This window comes from Rutilus rutilus (genome assembly GCF_951802725.1).
Source record: "Rutilus rutilus genome assembly, chromosome: 1".
NCBI lineage: Eukaryota > Metazoa > Chordata > Actinopteri > Cypriniformes > Leuciscidae > Rutilus > Rutilus rutilus.
The window spans coordinates 3,270,879-3,284,278 of record NC_140209.1 but is presented as its reverse complement, the minus strand read 5'-3'; the positions used below and the strand labels follow the sequence as shown (position 1 = coordinate 3,284,278).

At 38.9% G+C, this 13,400-nt stretch overlaps 2 protein-coding genes across 2 annotated transcripts in view; one reads left to right on the top strand and one right to left on the bottom strand.

Moving 5' to 3' along the window:
- The window catches only part of LOC311301790 (interferon-induced very large GTPase 1-like), a 69,783-nt gene extending 60,752 nt beyond the window's left edge, over nt 1-9,031 (bottom strand). The window contains exons 1-2 of the mRNA XM_084427119.1: nt 8,927-9,031; nt 8,754-8,821 (exon numbers count right to left, since the gene is read on the bottom strand). Of these exons, the coding sequence (XP_084283245.1) occupies nt 8,754-8,781 (28 nt within the window). The 5' untranslated portion in view covers nt 8,782-8,821; nt 8,927-9,031. The remainder of the gene's footprint in view (nt 1-8,753; nt 8,822-8,926) is intronic.
- Nucleotides 9,032-9,769: 738 nt separating this feature from the next.
- The window catches only part of LOC311302154 (uncharacterized protein), a 50,746-nt gene continuing 47,115 nt past the window's right edge, over nt 9,770-13,400 (top strand). The window contains exon 1 of the mRNA XM_084427798.1: nt 9,770-9,911. Coding sequence (XP_084283924.1) covers nt 9,890-9,911 — 22 coding nt within the window. The 5' untranslated portion in view covers nt 9,770-9,889. The remainder of the gene's footprint in view (nt 9,912-13,400) is intronic.

Genomic DNA, 13,400 nt, shown 5'->3' with positions numbered 1-13,400 from the left:
CAAAAACATGAAACATTCAAAAATCTTTGAAAATTGCACTTCATTTTTTACTGCATATTAATACAATTAAAACGAGCCCAAAATTAACTTAAAGCTACACTGTGTAACTTTTTTAGTTGATTCTTAGCAAAAAACACTTAGTTCTTTCAAAAATATATGTGCTCATTAATGTATATTTACTTCTTTCAAGTAATAAAGTATTCTCTTAAGTTTATAATCTGCCATTGAAAGTACATACGGGTGAGGGGTTCGAATGCCGGTCGCCATGTTGCCCCTCCATCTTGAAACTACATTAGCCAAAGAGGGACATACCTGTAAATTCAAGCTTCGCCTTTCGCGCTTTACACTCAGTGACACCGTGACGAATGCGAGGGGGAGATTACTCGCGAGCGCCGGCACATTTGAAAGATAGTGTGGTGTGTGTGTGTGTGTGTGTGTGTGTATGTGTGTGTGTGTGTGTGTGCGTGTGTGCGTGCGTACTCACATTTGAAAGAGAGAATTAACGTCAACGCGACAGGCAAATCAGCAAGACCAAAGTCAATATTGGAGTAACTTTTCCCAGATGGAAAGAGCTCATGAGGAGAAAAGATTTAAAAACGGACGCCGAGGTTGCCTGCTTTCTTCTCGACAGGTAATTCAGCCTGTTGTAATTCATTTGTGTAAATTCAAAGTTTTATAGTTGTCTAACCATAGCATGGTTGTGCATAACGCCAGAACGACCTCCAGTATAACTTCATCCTCGCGTCAATGGTGAAAAAGTATTGTTTACCTTGTAACATAAATCTGTGCTGCGACGGATCTCAGGTGATGAATAGTTTTAAAGGCGCAATTTTTTAAGCTATATTAAAAAAAAGGACACTGTAAATTTTAGTTATTTTTAATTGCTTTTACTTTGTACACATTGTAACGTTAGCCTAATCTGATTATGCTGGGATAGCCGATTCCAAGGGTGACGTTTACCTCCTGACATCTGTCCTGTAGTTTTATTCATTTTAGACGTATTGTTTATTATTGTCATGGACGAAGTGATAACTGGAAGCCATGTTAATCTTGGAATAATACGGCCACCGTAGGAGTTAAAACGCCCTCGGATTTGAGAGGAACAGAAACTAAAATTCATTGGGTAGTCATATACAATTTCACCGCTAGATGGGGGTAAAAATCACACAGTGTAGCTTTAATCTATTGCTTTTATGACAAGATATTCTTCATGGTGAAACAATTTTAAAAATGCCAATGAGGGGGCGTCAAGGTCTCAACAAAAAGGCTGTCTTGGTTCCAAATGCTATAACTTTTGATTGCTTTATCCAATCACCACAAAATTTTATCCAGATGCAGCTCATATGTAGAGGGACTTCTCCTTATTTCCTTCCTGAGTTATTCCATGTCAAATAAGAAAGATATGCATTATCATTATGAAAATTATATTTTTTTGTCTTTTATCAGCAGTTTCTCGGCAGGAGAATGTCCAAATGTAATGTAATTTATATTTTCAAAAAAATTGAAAAGTGTTTTATCAAACGATACCTACCTTTTGACACTCCTTGCTATAGTTTTGAAGTTATGAGTCTTTAGTTTTGTGTATGTCACTCAGATAACTATTTTTTTTTATTGCCTTCCAAATGTGCGAGGACTAAACAAAAAGGCTACCTTTGTTCCAAATGCTGTAACGTTTGAGTACTTTATGCGATCACCACAAAATTTGATTCAGATGCAGCTCACATTTAGGGGCACTTCCCCAAAAAAGAAGTTTTCTACTACCATATTTTCCTTCCCGAGTTATTGCATGTCAAACAAGAGAGATATGCAAAATCATAATAAAATTATGGGCTTTTTTTTTGTATTTATCAGCAGTTTCTCGGCAGGAGAATATCCAAATGTAATGTAATTTATATTTTCCAAAAATTTAAAAAAAGTTCTATCAAACGATACCTACCTTTTGACACTCCTTGTTATAGTTTTGAAGTTATGAGTCTTTACTTTTTTGTGTGTCACTCAGACAAAACAACTCAGGGTTTAAGGGGTTAAAATGCAATATAATTCAGTCTTTCAAAATTTAAAAACATATTAAGGCAAAAAAAATCCTTCAGGCTAAGTTTACATGCAACCAAATAATCTGTTAGTAATGGGATTGACGTCTCATCTGACTGAAAAGCATTCATATACACACCTTAATCGATCCGATTGAGCTCGATCCAAATGAAATTTCGATAGGATTAAAAGGGGAGGTTTATTCCTTTTCTAATCGATCGAGAGAAACCGTGCACTTCAACCCTATCGCTTTATTTATTGTTCATAAACATTGCAATCCATTAAATAATTTTTAACCAAAACCACTTTTGTGGTGAAATGACATATGCATCTGATTAGTTTGAAGACATATTTTTGTTCCTAATGCATTTTGAGTCTTCCTGCAATACTGCTGAGATCCAAACACCTCATGATCTGTAGGTGGCTGTTACGTCCCGTGTGATAAGTGTGACTTGTGTTTTGGAGTTTGTTCTCTCTCCCTCTGTCTCTCGCTCTTTACTTTGGTTTTCAGCAGGTTGATGCGGGTATTTAATTGTCTCGTTCATCTGTCAATCTTAGAGACGCATACTGACAACATCGTGTGTTTCCTCCAATGAGGGCTCAGACTGTGGAAATTAAAACTTTTTCGGTGTTTATAGGTACACGCTAAATCGAGTTAAACTTAAACTTTAAGTAGTGTTACTTTTTTTACACTTCATAGAGAAAACACTGTTAGGGCGTGTGTCCACCAAAGCGTTTTTGCACGCGGCTGGCGTGTTTTTTCAATTGTTTTCAATGGGTGCGCCGCGTTATTAAAACGCCATGAGCGTAACGAGGCGCTGAGCGGTTTTTACAGGTCGCTGAGAGTTGAAGAATGTTCAACTTTGGGTAAAACGCAGCGCTCATCACTGTCACTTTTTACCCAGCCGTCCAATCACAGTGGAGGAGGGGCGGGACTAATATCACACCGACCAACTGTCACAACATTCCTTCTGTACAACGACATCAACCAGCAGACCTAACCGAACAAAATGGATGGAAAATAATTTTCTAGTATGAAACAAATTATCTAACTCAGTTACAAGTGTGCTGCGGATATTCTGTATCATAGCAACGAAGCGTCTCAACTGAAAAAACGCTGCGCTGCGAAAAACGCTCTCAAGCGCCCACAGCTATGCGTTTTCAGCAGAGCGTCTAGCGTTTTCAGCTGGCTAAAAACGCTTTGGTGGACACACGGCCTTAGGCCCCAATCACAACTAATGCATTTTTTGCAGTGAGAGGCACCATTTTTGAATTGTTTTCCTATGGCAGTGAGCGTTCTGTACGCTGTTTATGCGATCCAGGCGCCTCGCGTTTTACCGCCGGCTGCGCCTCGTGTTTTTGCAGTTGAAGAAAAAGCAACTCCGAGCAGAAAAAGCGCCCGACGTCATCGCGTTTTTTTCCACTGTCCAATCAAATGAATGGAGAGGTGGGCCTTCCGTTGTAGTAATGAAAGCTACAGTTGCCTTGAACGCCGGAGAGTGCGATGATGGAGGATAAACTCTCTCGCGGGTTAGCAGGAGCTTAACGACTTCACGAACAGTAACTACCACAATGTTAACAGAAAGTAAATAACGATAATAAAAGGCTGATTTGACGTTTACTTGACTGAAAGGACAGCTGTTTCAGTGGTTGCCTATAGCAACAACAAAAAAACGCAGCGCACTGCTCGCTCTGTGTGATCGCTCACACTGCTTTGTGCGCCTTGGGTTTTGGACCATTAACAGCAAAACTGTGTTTTTTCCCACTCACAAGCTCCATTTACACCAGGTGTGTTGAAACTACACTAGGTGTCTCAATAGATTAACACTAATATAGTGATCATACAAACCCTGTTTGAGGTAAATAAATGTAATATGTATTTGGTTGCATTCTGACTAAGAATACAATCTGTCCAATTAGTTAAACAAGCCATTTAAATTGAGTTGTTTCCAGTATCGACCTTAGGACTTGAGGAGTACAGTGGCGAGAAGCTATGTGTTTTGTCACTACTATTGTGTTTCATTGTGAATATTATGTCTCTTTGAATTTTGTTTGTTTTTCAAAGTTGTTTTTGTGTTTTGAATGTTCTTTTGTAATCTAATCTGGGGTTAAACTTTATAGGATGGCTCTGGGCTGACAACAGTTAACGAGTATCAGCCAGTGAGCGGTTGCCATCATTGTGCGACAAACTGATTCTTTCTGGCAGCATGTGATAAGTGTTTAATCGACAGACCATTACGTGGAATGTGTATGTGTGTGTTTGCTTGTGTCTCATATTGTTTTGCTTTCCATTCAGGTCTGCAGTGTTCACAGCGGGTGGTTTGGTGTTGTGTGGTGAGAGCACGAGTAGTTGCAGTGTTTATTGGATAGGCAAGACAAATCCCCCAATTCTGAAATGGTGAAACTGTGTGTGTGAAACCTGTTCTATATTTGATGTATTCATTTTAATGTTTGTATATTAATATTTACTAGTTTTGTATTTTATTGTATGCGGTTAGAAATAAAATTGTGAAACGCTTTATCATTGTCTGATATCTGTCTCAGCCACTGCGTATCTGTGTGCACTTGATGTACCTGTGGGTCCCCGGCCAATTTCCGGGGTGGCGTAGTCGGTTTAGTGTATTAAGCTTGTGGTGTCATATTGCCTGTAGACTGAATACTCTTTTGTTTATGTTTGTGGAACCATAAAAAAAAAAAAAAAAAAAACCTTGTGGATACTTCAGTTAATGACACACAATATTAAAAATCAAGCCTATGTAATGTGTCTTATATTGTGTGTTTGTATTTTATCTTGTGGACTAGGCTATTAAACATATGTTATGTGGCAAAGCTTTTTCAGGTCGGTACTGAATAGAAACAATGTTTTTATGATCCTTCTTATTAATAAATAAATAAAAATAACATTTTGGAGGTTCTGCAAGGTGTATGTAAACTTATGACTAAAGTGTAAATGTAACAAAAATCATAACATTATTAGAAGCCAAAATGTTGCAATGGTTATCACCTTCTCGTGTTGCTATGGTTACTATGTCAGTCATTGCAATTTCATGACTCACAGGACAAAAATTTAGTGGATTAACTCCCACATTTAAATGCAGTTATCACTCTTTATAATCTACAGTGTGAACGTAACCACTGGTCCTCTAGAAGCATGAAAAACAAAACTATTATTTTAATTTCAGAGAAATTCCAATTTTTAATAATGGTCCGTCCCGGAAAAAAATGTTGCCTGTCAATGACGCAATATCCGCGCTATCCTTGGTTTCCGCAATATCACTTGGACAAATGCGAAAGTGGTGGTTATAGCTGTTGTGTACATCATGGATCACGATTACTCTGTATATCTCTGATTTCATTTCCGGTATGCAAATTTTCCAACCATTTTGAATTTTCAGAAAAATCTACTTTTTCGAACTCCTCATAGTCCGTTTGTCAAATTCACTTGAAACTTGTCATGCATCATCAAGGGACCCTCATGGCAAAATGTTGTCAAAAGAATTATGATCGGTGATTCACGCTCGCCATGGGACGCCAAAATGTTTGAAGTAGGCGGGGCCACTTTCACTAAAATGGCTATAACTCTTGAAAGCATTGAGATATTTTCACCAAACTTGTTATACTCATGTACAAGCTCATTTTGTGGTCACACAAAAAAATCCACAGCGGTTCACCACTTGGTGGCACTAAAATACGAAAAAGGCATAAAACAGCTTACAACTAAGCTACTGTTAGTCCAATTGACTTGAAAATGGGCATGCAGTGTCTTTGTCCAGGGTGCCATGCCTTTCTATGAGGACATTGGCGAATCTCGAAAAACATGGCAGCCATTAGCCAGTGAAGTTTGAGCACCTATTACACAAGGTTAACGAAGGTTGATCGGAACAAAACATGGTGGGCATGTTCAACTCATGGCCCTAGAGGTCTGTAAGAATTTTGAAAGAAATCGGCCACTAGGTGGCGCTAACAAGTTTTATGTCTCTGTAATCACGTAGTGTTTTACACATCCACACAATATGCCTATCATTTGATAGATCTCCTCATACTGAACAACTTTGCCTCAAGAACCACTGCTGTCAATCAAATAATTTGTTAAATATTTGTGATTATTTGAAAATTCCACTTTTTCGAACTCCTCATAGACCGTTTGAGGGACTAAGGACCCGCATGGCAAAAAGTTGTCAAAAGAATTTTGATCGATGAAACCGTTAAGCAGATAGAATTTTTTATACATTTCTGGTATGGCCCATTGTGAGTAACATGTCTATATATTGTGTGCACAAAGTAGAAACTTCACAAAACTGTGTAGATATGGAGAACAACTGATTTTGAAGAAACGTGCCAGGTTTCAAGGATTTCTGATGCTCAGAGGGCTCACAGTACATTCTATCAAACATTTAAACTGAAGATAAAGAGTCCGTCAGGTCAATCACTGCGAACCAATCCTGCGGCTGGATGCATTCGAAAATGCGTTTGGCCATGAGCATCTTGAACGGGATCCCTTGAACTTCCTTATATACCCACGAGGTAGGGCGGAGTTACGCATACAAATTCCGCAGACCCATGGCATTTCCACTGCCATTGGCTCGTTTTGTAATACCCGAAGGTGATAGGCTTCTAAGCGAAACCCCTATTTCGTCGTCACTGACGTAACTCGTAGTGACCATGAAAAGGGAACAGGTCTTCTCTGTCGTACCAGCGTCCGTTGAGAGTGTGTGTCTGACGTTGGATGAAAGCCTTACGACAGTCGAGTGTCTCACAAAACAAACCAATGTACAAGAGTCTGATGAGAAACACTCCTGAAACTGTAACTAATAAAGGTGCTTTCAAATGATTCTACAGTGGCCCCAATATTGATCCGAACCATGCATCCCACTCAGAGGAGAAAAAACATGATCCATATGGAGTTTAGCCAAATTGTGCCCTGCTCTTCCAGTGTTGTCTGGGATATATGAACATGTAACAGTTGCATGTTCCTCCCTGGGATCAGAGGCGGCCTTACCTATGTTTTACCCGTTTAAATTGAAACAGGCCCCGCCCTCCAAGGGGGGCCCCAACAGACCAGCAAAATCCCTATCCAGACCAAAAGTTCTATCAGTTTACCTGCTTTTCTGTTGCCCCTTGCACCCTCATCAGCGAAATGTCTGTCAAAAAAGAGAAAAGTGGACACAGAGTGTCGGATTCTTCAAGAAAAATGGACCTCTTCCGATATGTTCACGGAGGTGAATGGGAAACCCGTGTGCCTGGTGTGCATGCTGCAAGTTTCGGTGCTTAAGGAATATAATATTCGGCGCCACTATGAAACTCAGCATGGCGAAAAATACAACAGCTTGCACGGAGAACTGAGAAGACAGAAGATAAATGAATATATTTATCCAGGGGGCGGGGTTGGACCTCACTGCAGTACACGAGATCCAGGGGGCAGGGTTGGACCTCACTGCAGTACACGAGATTCAGAGGGCGGGGTACACGAGATCCAGGGGGCGGGGTTGGACCTCACTGCAGTACACGTGATCCAGGGGGCGGGGTTGGACCTCACTGTAGTACACGCGATCCAGGGGGCGGGGTTGGACCTCACTGTAGTACACGCGATCCAGGGGGCGGGGTTGGACCTCACTGCAGTACACGCGATCCAGGGGGCGGGGTTGGACCACACTGTAGTACACGCGATCAAGGGGGCGGGGTTGGACCTCACTGCAGTACACGTGATCCAGGGGGCGGGGTTGGACCTCACTGCCGTACACGAGATCCAGGGGGAGGGGTTGGACCTCACTGCCGTACACGAGATCCAGGGGGCGGGGTTGGACCTCACTGCAGTACACGAGATCCAGGGGGCAGGGTTGGACCTCACTGCAGTACACGAGATTCAGAGGGCGGGGTACACGAGATCCAGGGGGCGGGGTTGGACCTCACTGCAGTACACGCGATCCAGGGGGCGGGGTTGGACCTCACTGCAGTACACGAAATACAGGGGGAGGGGTTGGACCTCACTGCAGTACACGAGATCCAGGGGGCGGAGTTGGATCCAGATCTAAGGGGTGGAGATGGGTAGGTTTAGGGGTGGGTTTAAGGATCAAGGGGGTGTAGATGGATAGGTTTAGGTATATGTAAGGTGGGAGGAGTTGGATCTGGATTTCGCATCTGCAGTGATGACTATCTCGGCACAGTGAGAGAGACAAGCACGTTTTACCATATAAGTTTAACACTTATCATTAAACCTTTAATATATATATATATATATATATATATATATATATATATATATATTAATATTAATATTAATGATTATTAATATTAATGATTTGGAGAAATTACTTGGAAATATTTAATATTTTTAATTATTATTATTATTATTTATATTTAATGTATTGTATATTTATACTTAATATATATTCTCACCGTCAATCCTATGGGTTTTAGCCTATATCCGAACTTGTCTTTCCTATAAACCTGACTGCTCATTTTACCATGGAATATTCAGCAGAACCAGCATATGAACGATGGATTTTAGTAACTAATATTTATTTCCCTTCCGGAAAAAAAAGACAAAAATACGAGCTGCAATTCGGGGATTTTGTCGAATTTGTTCATTATTATATTACAAAGGTTTTGCGCTCGACCGAAAAGGCATTCCCGCCATGTCATATTTTCTCCATCATCATCATCATGTCTCATTAGGAGCTCCGCTATTTTGCTTTAATAAATCCTGTGGGATATTCTCTTACCAGGAGGAGTTTCAGACCCCGTCGCCATTATCAGACTGCCGAAAGATCACAGCGCAGGAAAATACTTCCTAAAACAACAATATAGATGAAATAATCTTAATATATGTTTATCATTACATTATCAATAATTCAAAACGTCTGCATGAAACCCGTTGCTGGAAATGCAAACTCACCAGGAGTCGAGCTGATGTTCAAGTTTGTCTAAATCTCAATGAGGAAAATTAGAGATAAATTCGTTCATTAGCATTAATAACTGGTTGCGGAGCTTCTCCTTCTGCAGTTCTGCGACATACGAGACGTTCATATATATAGCCTTAAGCCACGCCCATTTCTCGAGCTGCAGCATGACGTGATATCGAAACTGAAAGAAAATCATAAACCACACATCCATAGTCTAGTATTGCTCTTATTATTGTTGAATAAATGGTTTTCAGTTTCATTATATCAGGTCCACCATTCACGACCTGAAAAACACCTAAAATCCTCTTACATTTCACTTACATTTTTTCTAAATGTGAGAAATCTACGTAATTTTCGTGTCAAACTAAATATGAATCTAATATTTAGATTTATATCTCTACTTATCTTTTTATTGGTAAAGAAAATTTGGTTTTCTCTGCAGATAATTTAAATCTCCCATTCATAGCTGATTGCATTTTATTAACAATATAATCCACATTTCTACCTCTAATCCAAAGTCATCTGTCTAGGGAACGATGGTTTGATGAATAACTGAATAACTGTCCATCTCCCGCATAAACACCAGCATTTGATCCGTTTCTGACACTTTATGAACCTGAACTAACTTTAGCTGGACAATAACTTTATTCTAGAGCTGCTATAACGCCAAACAATCTCTGTTACTGTAATTATTTCCTATTATCACTGTAAAGCCGCTTTAAAAGCGCTGTATAAATGAAGATGACTTGACTGTGTGAGTGTTTCTCTGAGTGTCCGGCAGGAGGCGCCACATCCTCTCCACTCTCACTGATGACGTTTGATCTTCCGCTCCTGCGCAGCGCGAGGCTGATCCACAGGCTGGACACACAGATCTGAACTAAACAACAACAAACCCTCCAGAATCAGCGCGAGTCCGTCAACAAACACACTCTCAGTGTCAATCTGATGCTTACATCATGTCTGGAAACGCTTTTCCAGGTGTGTACATCTCAATGTGTGCGACAAACCTGTGTCTGTGTGTCACTATGTGTCTGTTTGTTTACTTCTAAACAGCTGAAGTTTGTTTATCTACATTTCATTTCATTTAATTTCATTTTATTAAGGATAACCCCTTGAGATGGAACATCTCATTTTCGAGGGGGTCCTCAAAATAACATCAAACAATTACACACAACAAGTGACCCTGATAACTATATGTGTCTCATTCTGTTAACATGAGTTCATCATTATGAAAAATTACAGAATAAAATAACCCCTATTTCACACAAAGATTCAGGGAACTTTTTTTTAAGTGTATAATAACTGATAAAGTTTGTTAAAACCGTTAAATATATAACCGTTAAAGTTAATTTAGAAATTGTTACTTAAAATAACCAACCAAACATCTGCTGATTATTGGACGGAAAACAACATAGAACATGCATTTTAGTATAAACTCTTAATATAAAAAGGAATATTTTATTAGTATATGAAAATAAAATACTATTTTAAATAAATAATAAAAAAAATCGAAATGTTCCCATTTTAACCCCATTTTTTGACAGGTGTATTAATTGTTTTGGCATGTTATCAAGCTGCTGATGTTTATATTCAGTACTATCAAATGATATAAAATATCCATTGTCATAAGATTATGAGTCTGCAACTTCTCAATAGAGGTATCAACAAATTTATCGAGGAGTTTTGAAAGAACTATAATGAAACTGTGATTTATATTCAACATTCTTTTCTTTCTTATAAGCCAGAAAATCACACTAAATTTAAACTATAGTATAAAGGATACATATCTGTAAAAATAAGTCTAATATTATTTATATTTATGTAAAAAAAAAAAAAAAAAAAAAAAAAGTTCCCCATTCTAACCGTGAGACACTCTTTCATTGTTTTTAAGAGTTTTTTATTAATTTATTTATGTATTGATTGATTGCATGTTATCATGATTTTGTTTACCGGTATTAGATTTTGATATTAGATATTGTTAAATAATAAAATATGAACAGTATAATAGAAACACTAGAAATATGTCTTCTAGATCAGGGATAGGACACATCTGTCCTGGAGGGCTGTTGTCCTGCAGAGTTTCGCTCATAGGACGGTTTTGCATGTTAAAATATTTTATGGTTTGATTTTTGAGTATGTGAGACAATTTGATTTAATGTTCCCTGTTTCTGAGAAGATCTCAGTGATCGGCAGCCGTCGACTGATCAGCTCTGCAAACCTGCTGGTGGACCGTAGAAACATGCACTCATCCCAGACAAGCCAAACTTATCTTGGAAATAGTTGTAAAAAGTACTGTAAGTAAAAATGTATAGGCCTAGAACAATTTATTTTGTAGTAAATGTACAAATTAATTGACGTGACAAAAATAAATGTACAGAATAATTTCTTTATTACGTTTACAAGTTAGCCTATAACTTGCATTACAGAAATAAACAATGCACTGAAATTATTTTTGTTTCATTTACAAATTATAACATAAAAATAATGTATACGATTGTTTCATTTACAAATTTTAATTTACATAACCAAAAGTTTATTTCTCTACCAATCTGTCGAGAAGAGAAAACTATCTGTCCATTCTCCCCCTGCTCTCCTGTGATCTCCTCTGTCTCTCTGAAACTTCATGTCCTCCTCCCTCAATATCTCCATCAGCTCCTCCTCTCCGTCTCGAAAAAATCACACAGACGTTATTTAGTAATTTAACATTATTTTATTTACTTTACTTTTTATATTACTTTATTTTCAACACAAAAATGAAATGTGTGTGTGTGTGTGTAACAGGGTGGGAATTATGTAATTTTAGGGGCAAGGCCATTTGGCCTCCACCTTTTTTTTTTTTTTAGGGGCACCAAGGCCATATGACAGGGCACAAAGGCCATCGTACAATTCGATGGTTTTCCCATTCAGATTGATACCATAACATCCTAATTTGGAATAAGACATGGATTATGACTTTTTTAATTAAAAAAAACAACATTTTTTAATGAGAGAGAGAGAGAGAATTCCATCCAGAAGTTATACACCCTCACACAACAATAGAAACAACACAAATGCCAATAAAAACATTCAGAAACAACACAAATGCCAATAAATTAATAATTTCCTGCATTGTCGAACGCTCTTCTTCATGTGTTTCAAATATGGACTATAATGTTCAGTAGAGCGCCCTCAGGCTGCTGGTATGAATTGAAAACACAGCACATCAGTATACAGCGCTCATAATGATTACATCGACGCATTTGGCTATAAATTCAATAAAATATTATTCCTGTCAATAGAAATCTGATGTAAACTGAGAATATATCAACATTTCTCCAAATCTGCACACTTTTGAGCTAAAAGCCGTGAGGGACGTTGTTTTGTGAATCGCTTTCATGACGACAGCACAGGAGTTTTTTATGAATGGGAGCGTCTGACGCTCATAATTCATATTAAAGGTATCGACTCATTTTTGCATTTCATAACTCCTGACACAAATTAAGACATAACTGTCAATATAAATTTCTCAGAATACAATAGTGTTCAAATACTGAAACGTGAGTCTTATATATTTTTAATGATGTAAGTTATAGTTTGTCAAGGTAATAACATTAAATCTTATAGTAACTTTGAACTATTAAAAAAAAAAAAAAAAAAACGCTTCAGTGCGCCGACGCCGTTACCTCTGGAACCTTGCATAGGGCCCTTTTCTGAAAAGGGCACTTATCTACTAGCAAATAGATTTTGATATTTTTAGGTCAAACCGTTCTTGTCTGTTAGTCATATAATGCAGGTCTATGGTCATGGTCTCAAAGAGCAGCCATCCACAGAGTCCAAATTAAAACAATTCCCCATCATAAGTACACATTGATGGCCTAAGACACGAAACGAGCGGTTTGTGTGAGAAAACGAACAGTATTTATATAGTTTTTACCTCTTGTAACACAGCGACGTCCAAGTGATCTGAGGGCGCCCGCGCTTCCTGCTGTGTGACGTCTGCGCAGACTGGTGCATAGATAGACATATAGATTTCGCCTTGGCTACGGCAGTTCATGAACGAATGCCGTAGCCAAGGCGAAATCTAGTGTATATATCTATGCCCCAGTTTCGACAACAGAGTGTCGTTCTTCTGTTGGTGCTGACGTTACATGCTTCTTGCACTGCTGTTTTGATGCGTGAGATCATCGATGTGATTATGACACTGCACCTGCGCGAATCCACAAACTAATTTAAGTTCAGAGACTACTTGGGTGGAACTTGGACAGGGCCAGGGCACACAGGCCACTGTGGCCGTACAACGATTTTTTTTTCACGGGGCATGAAGGCCAAAGTGTAGGGCAACGGCGGCCATGGCCGTGTGGCCGCGGTATAATTCCCACCCTGGTGTGTAAACGTCCATCACATTACAGCAGGCAAAGTGCCTGCACGCCCATCTTGCGTCGCTAAGCTTCTGAAGCTCTAGGCTGACCTCCATACATTTCTTTCTGA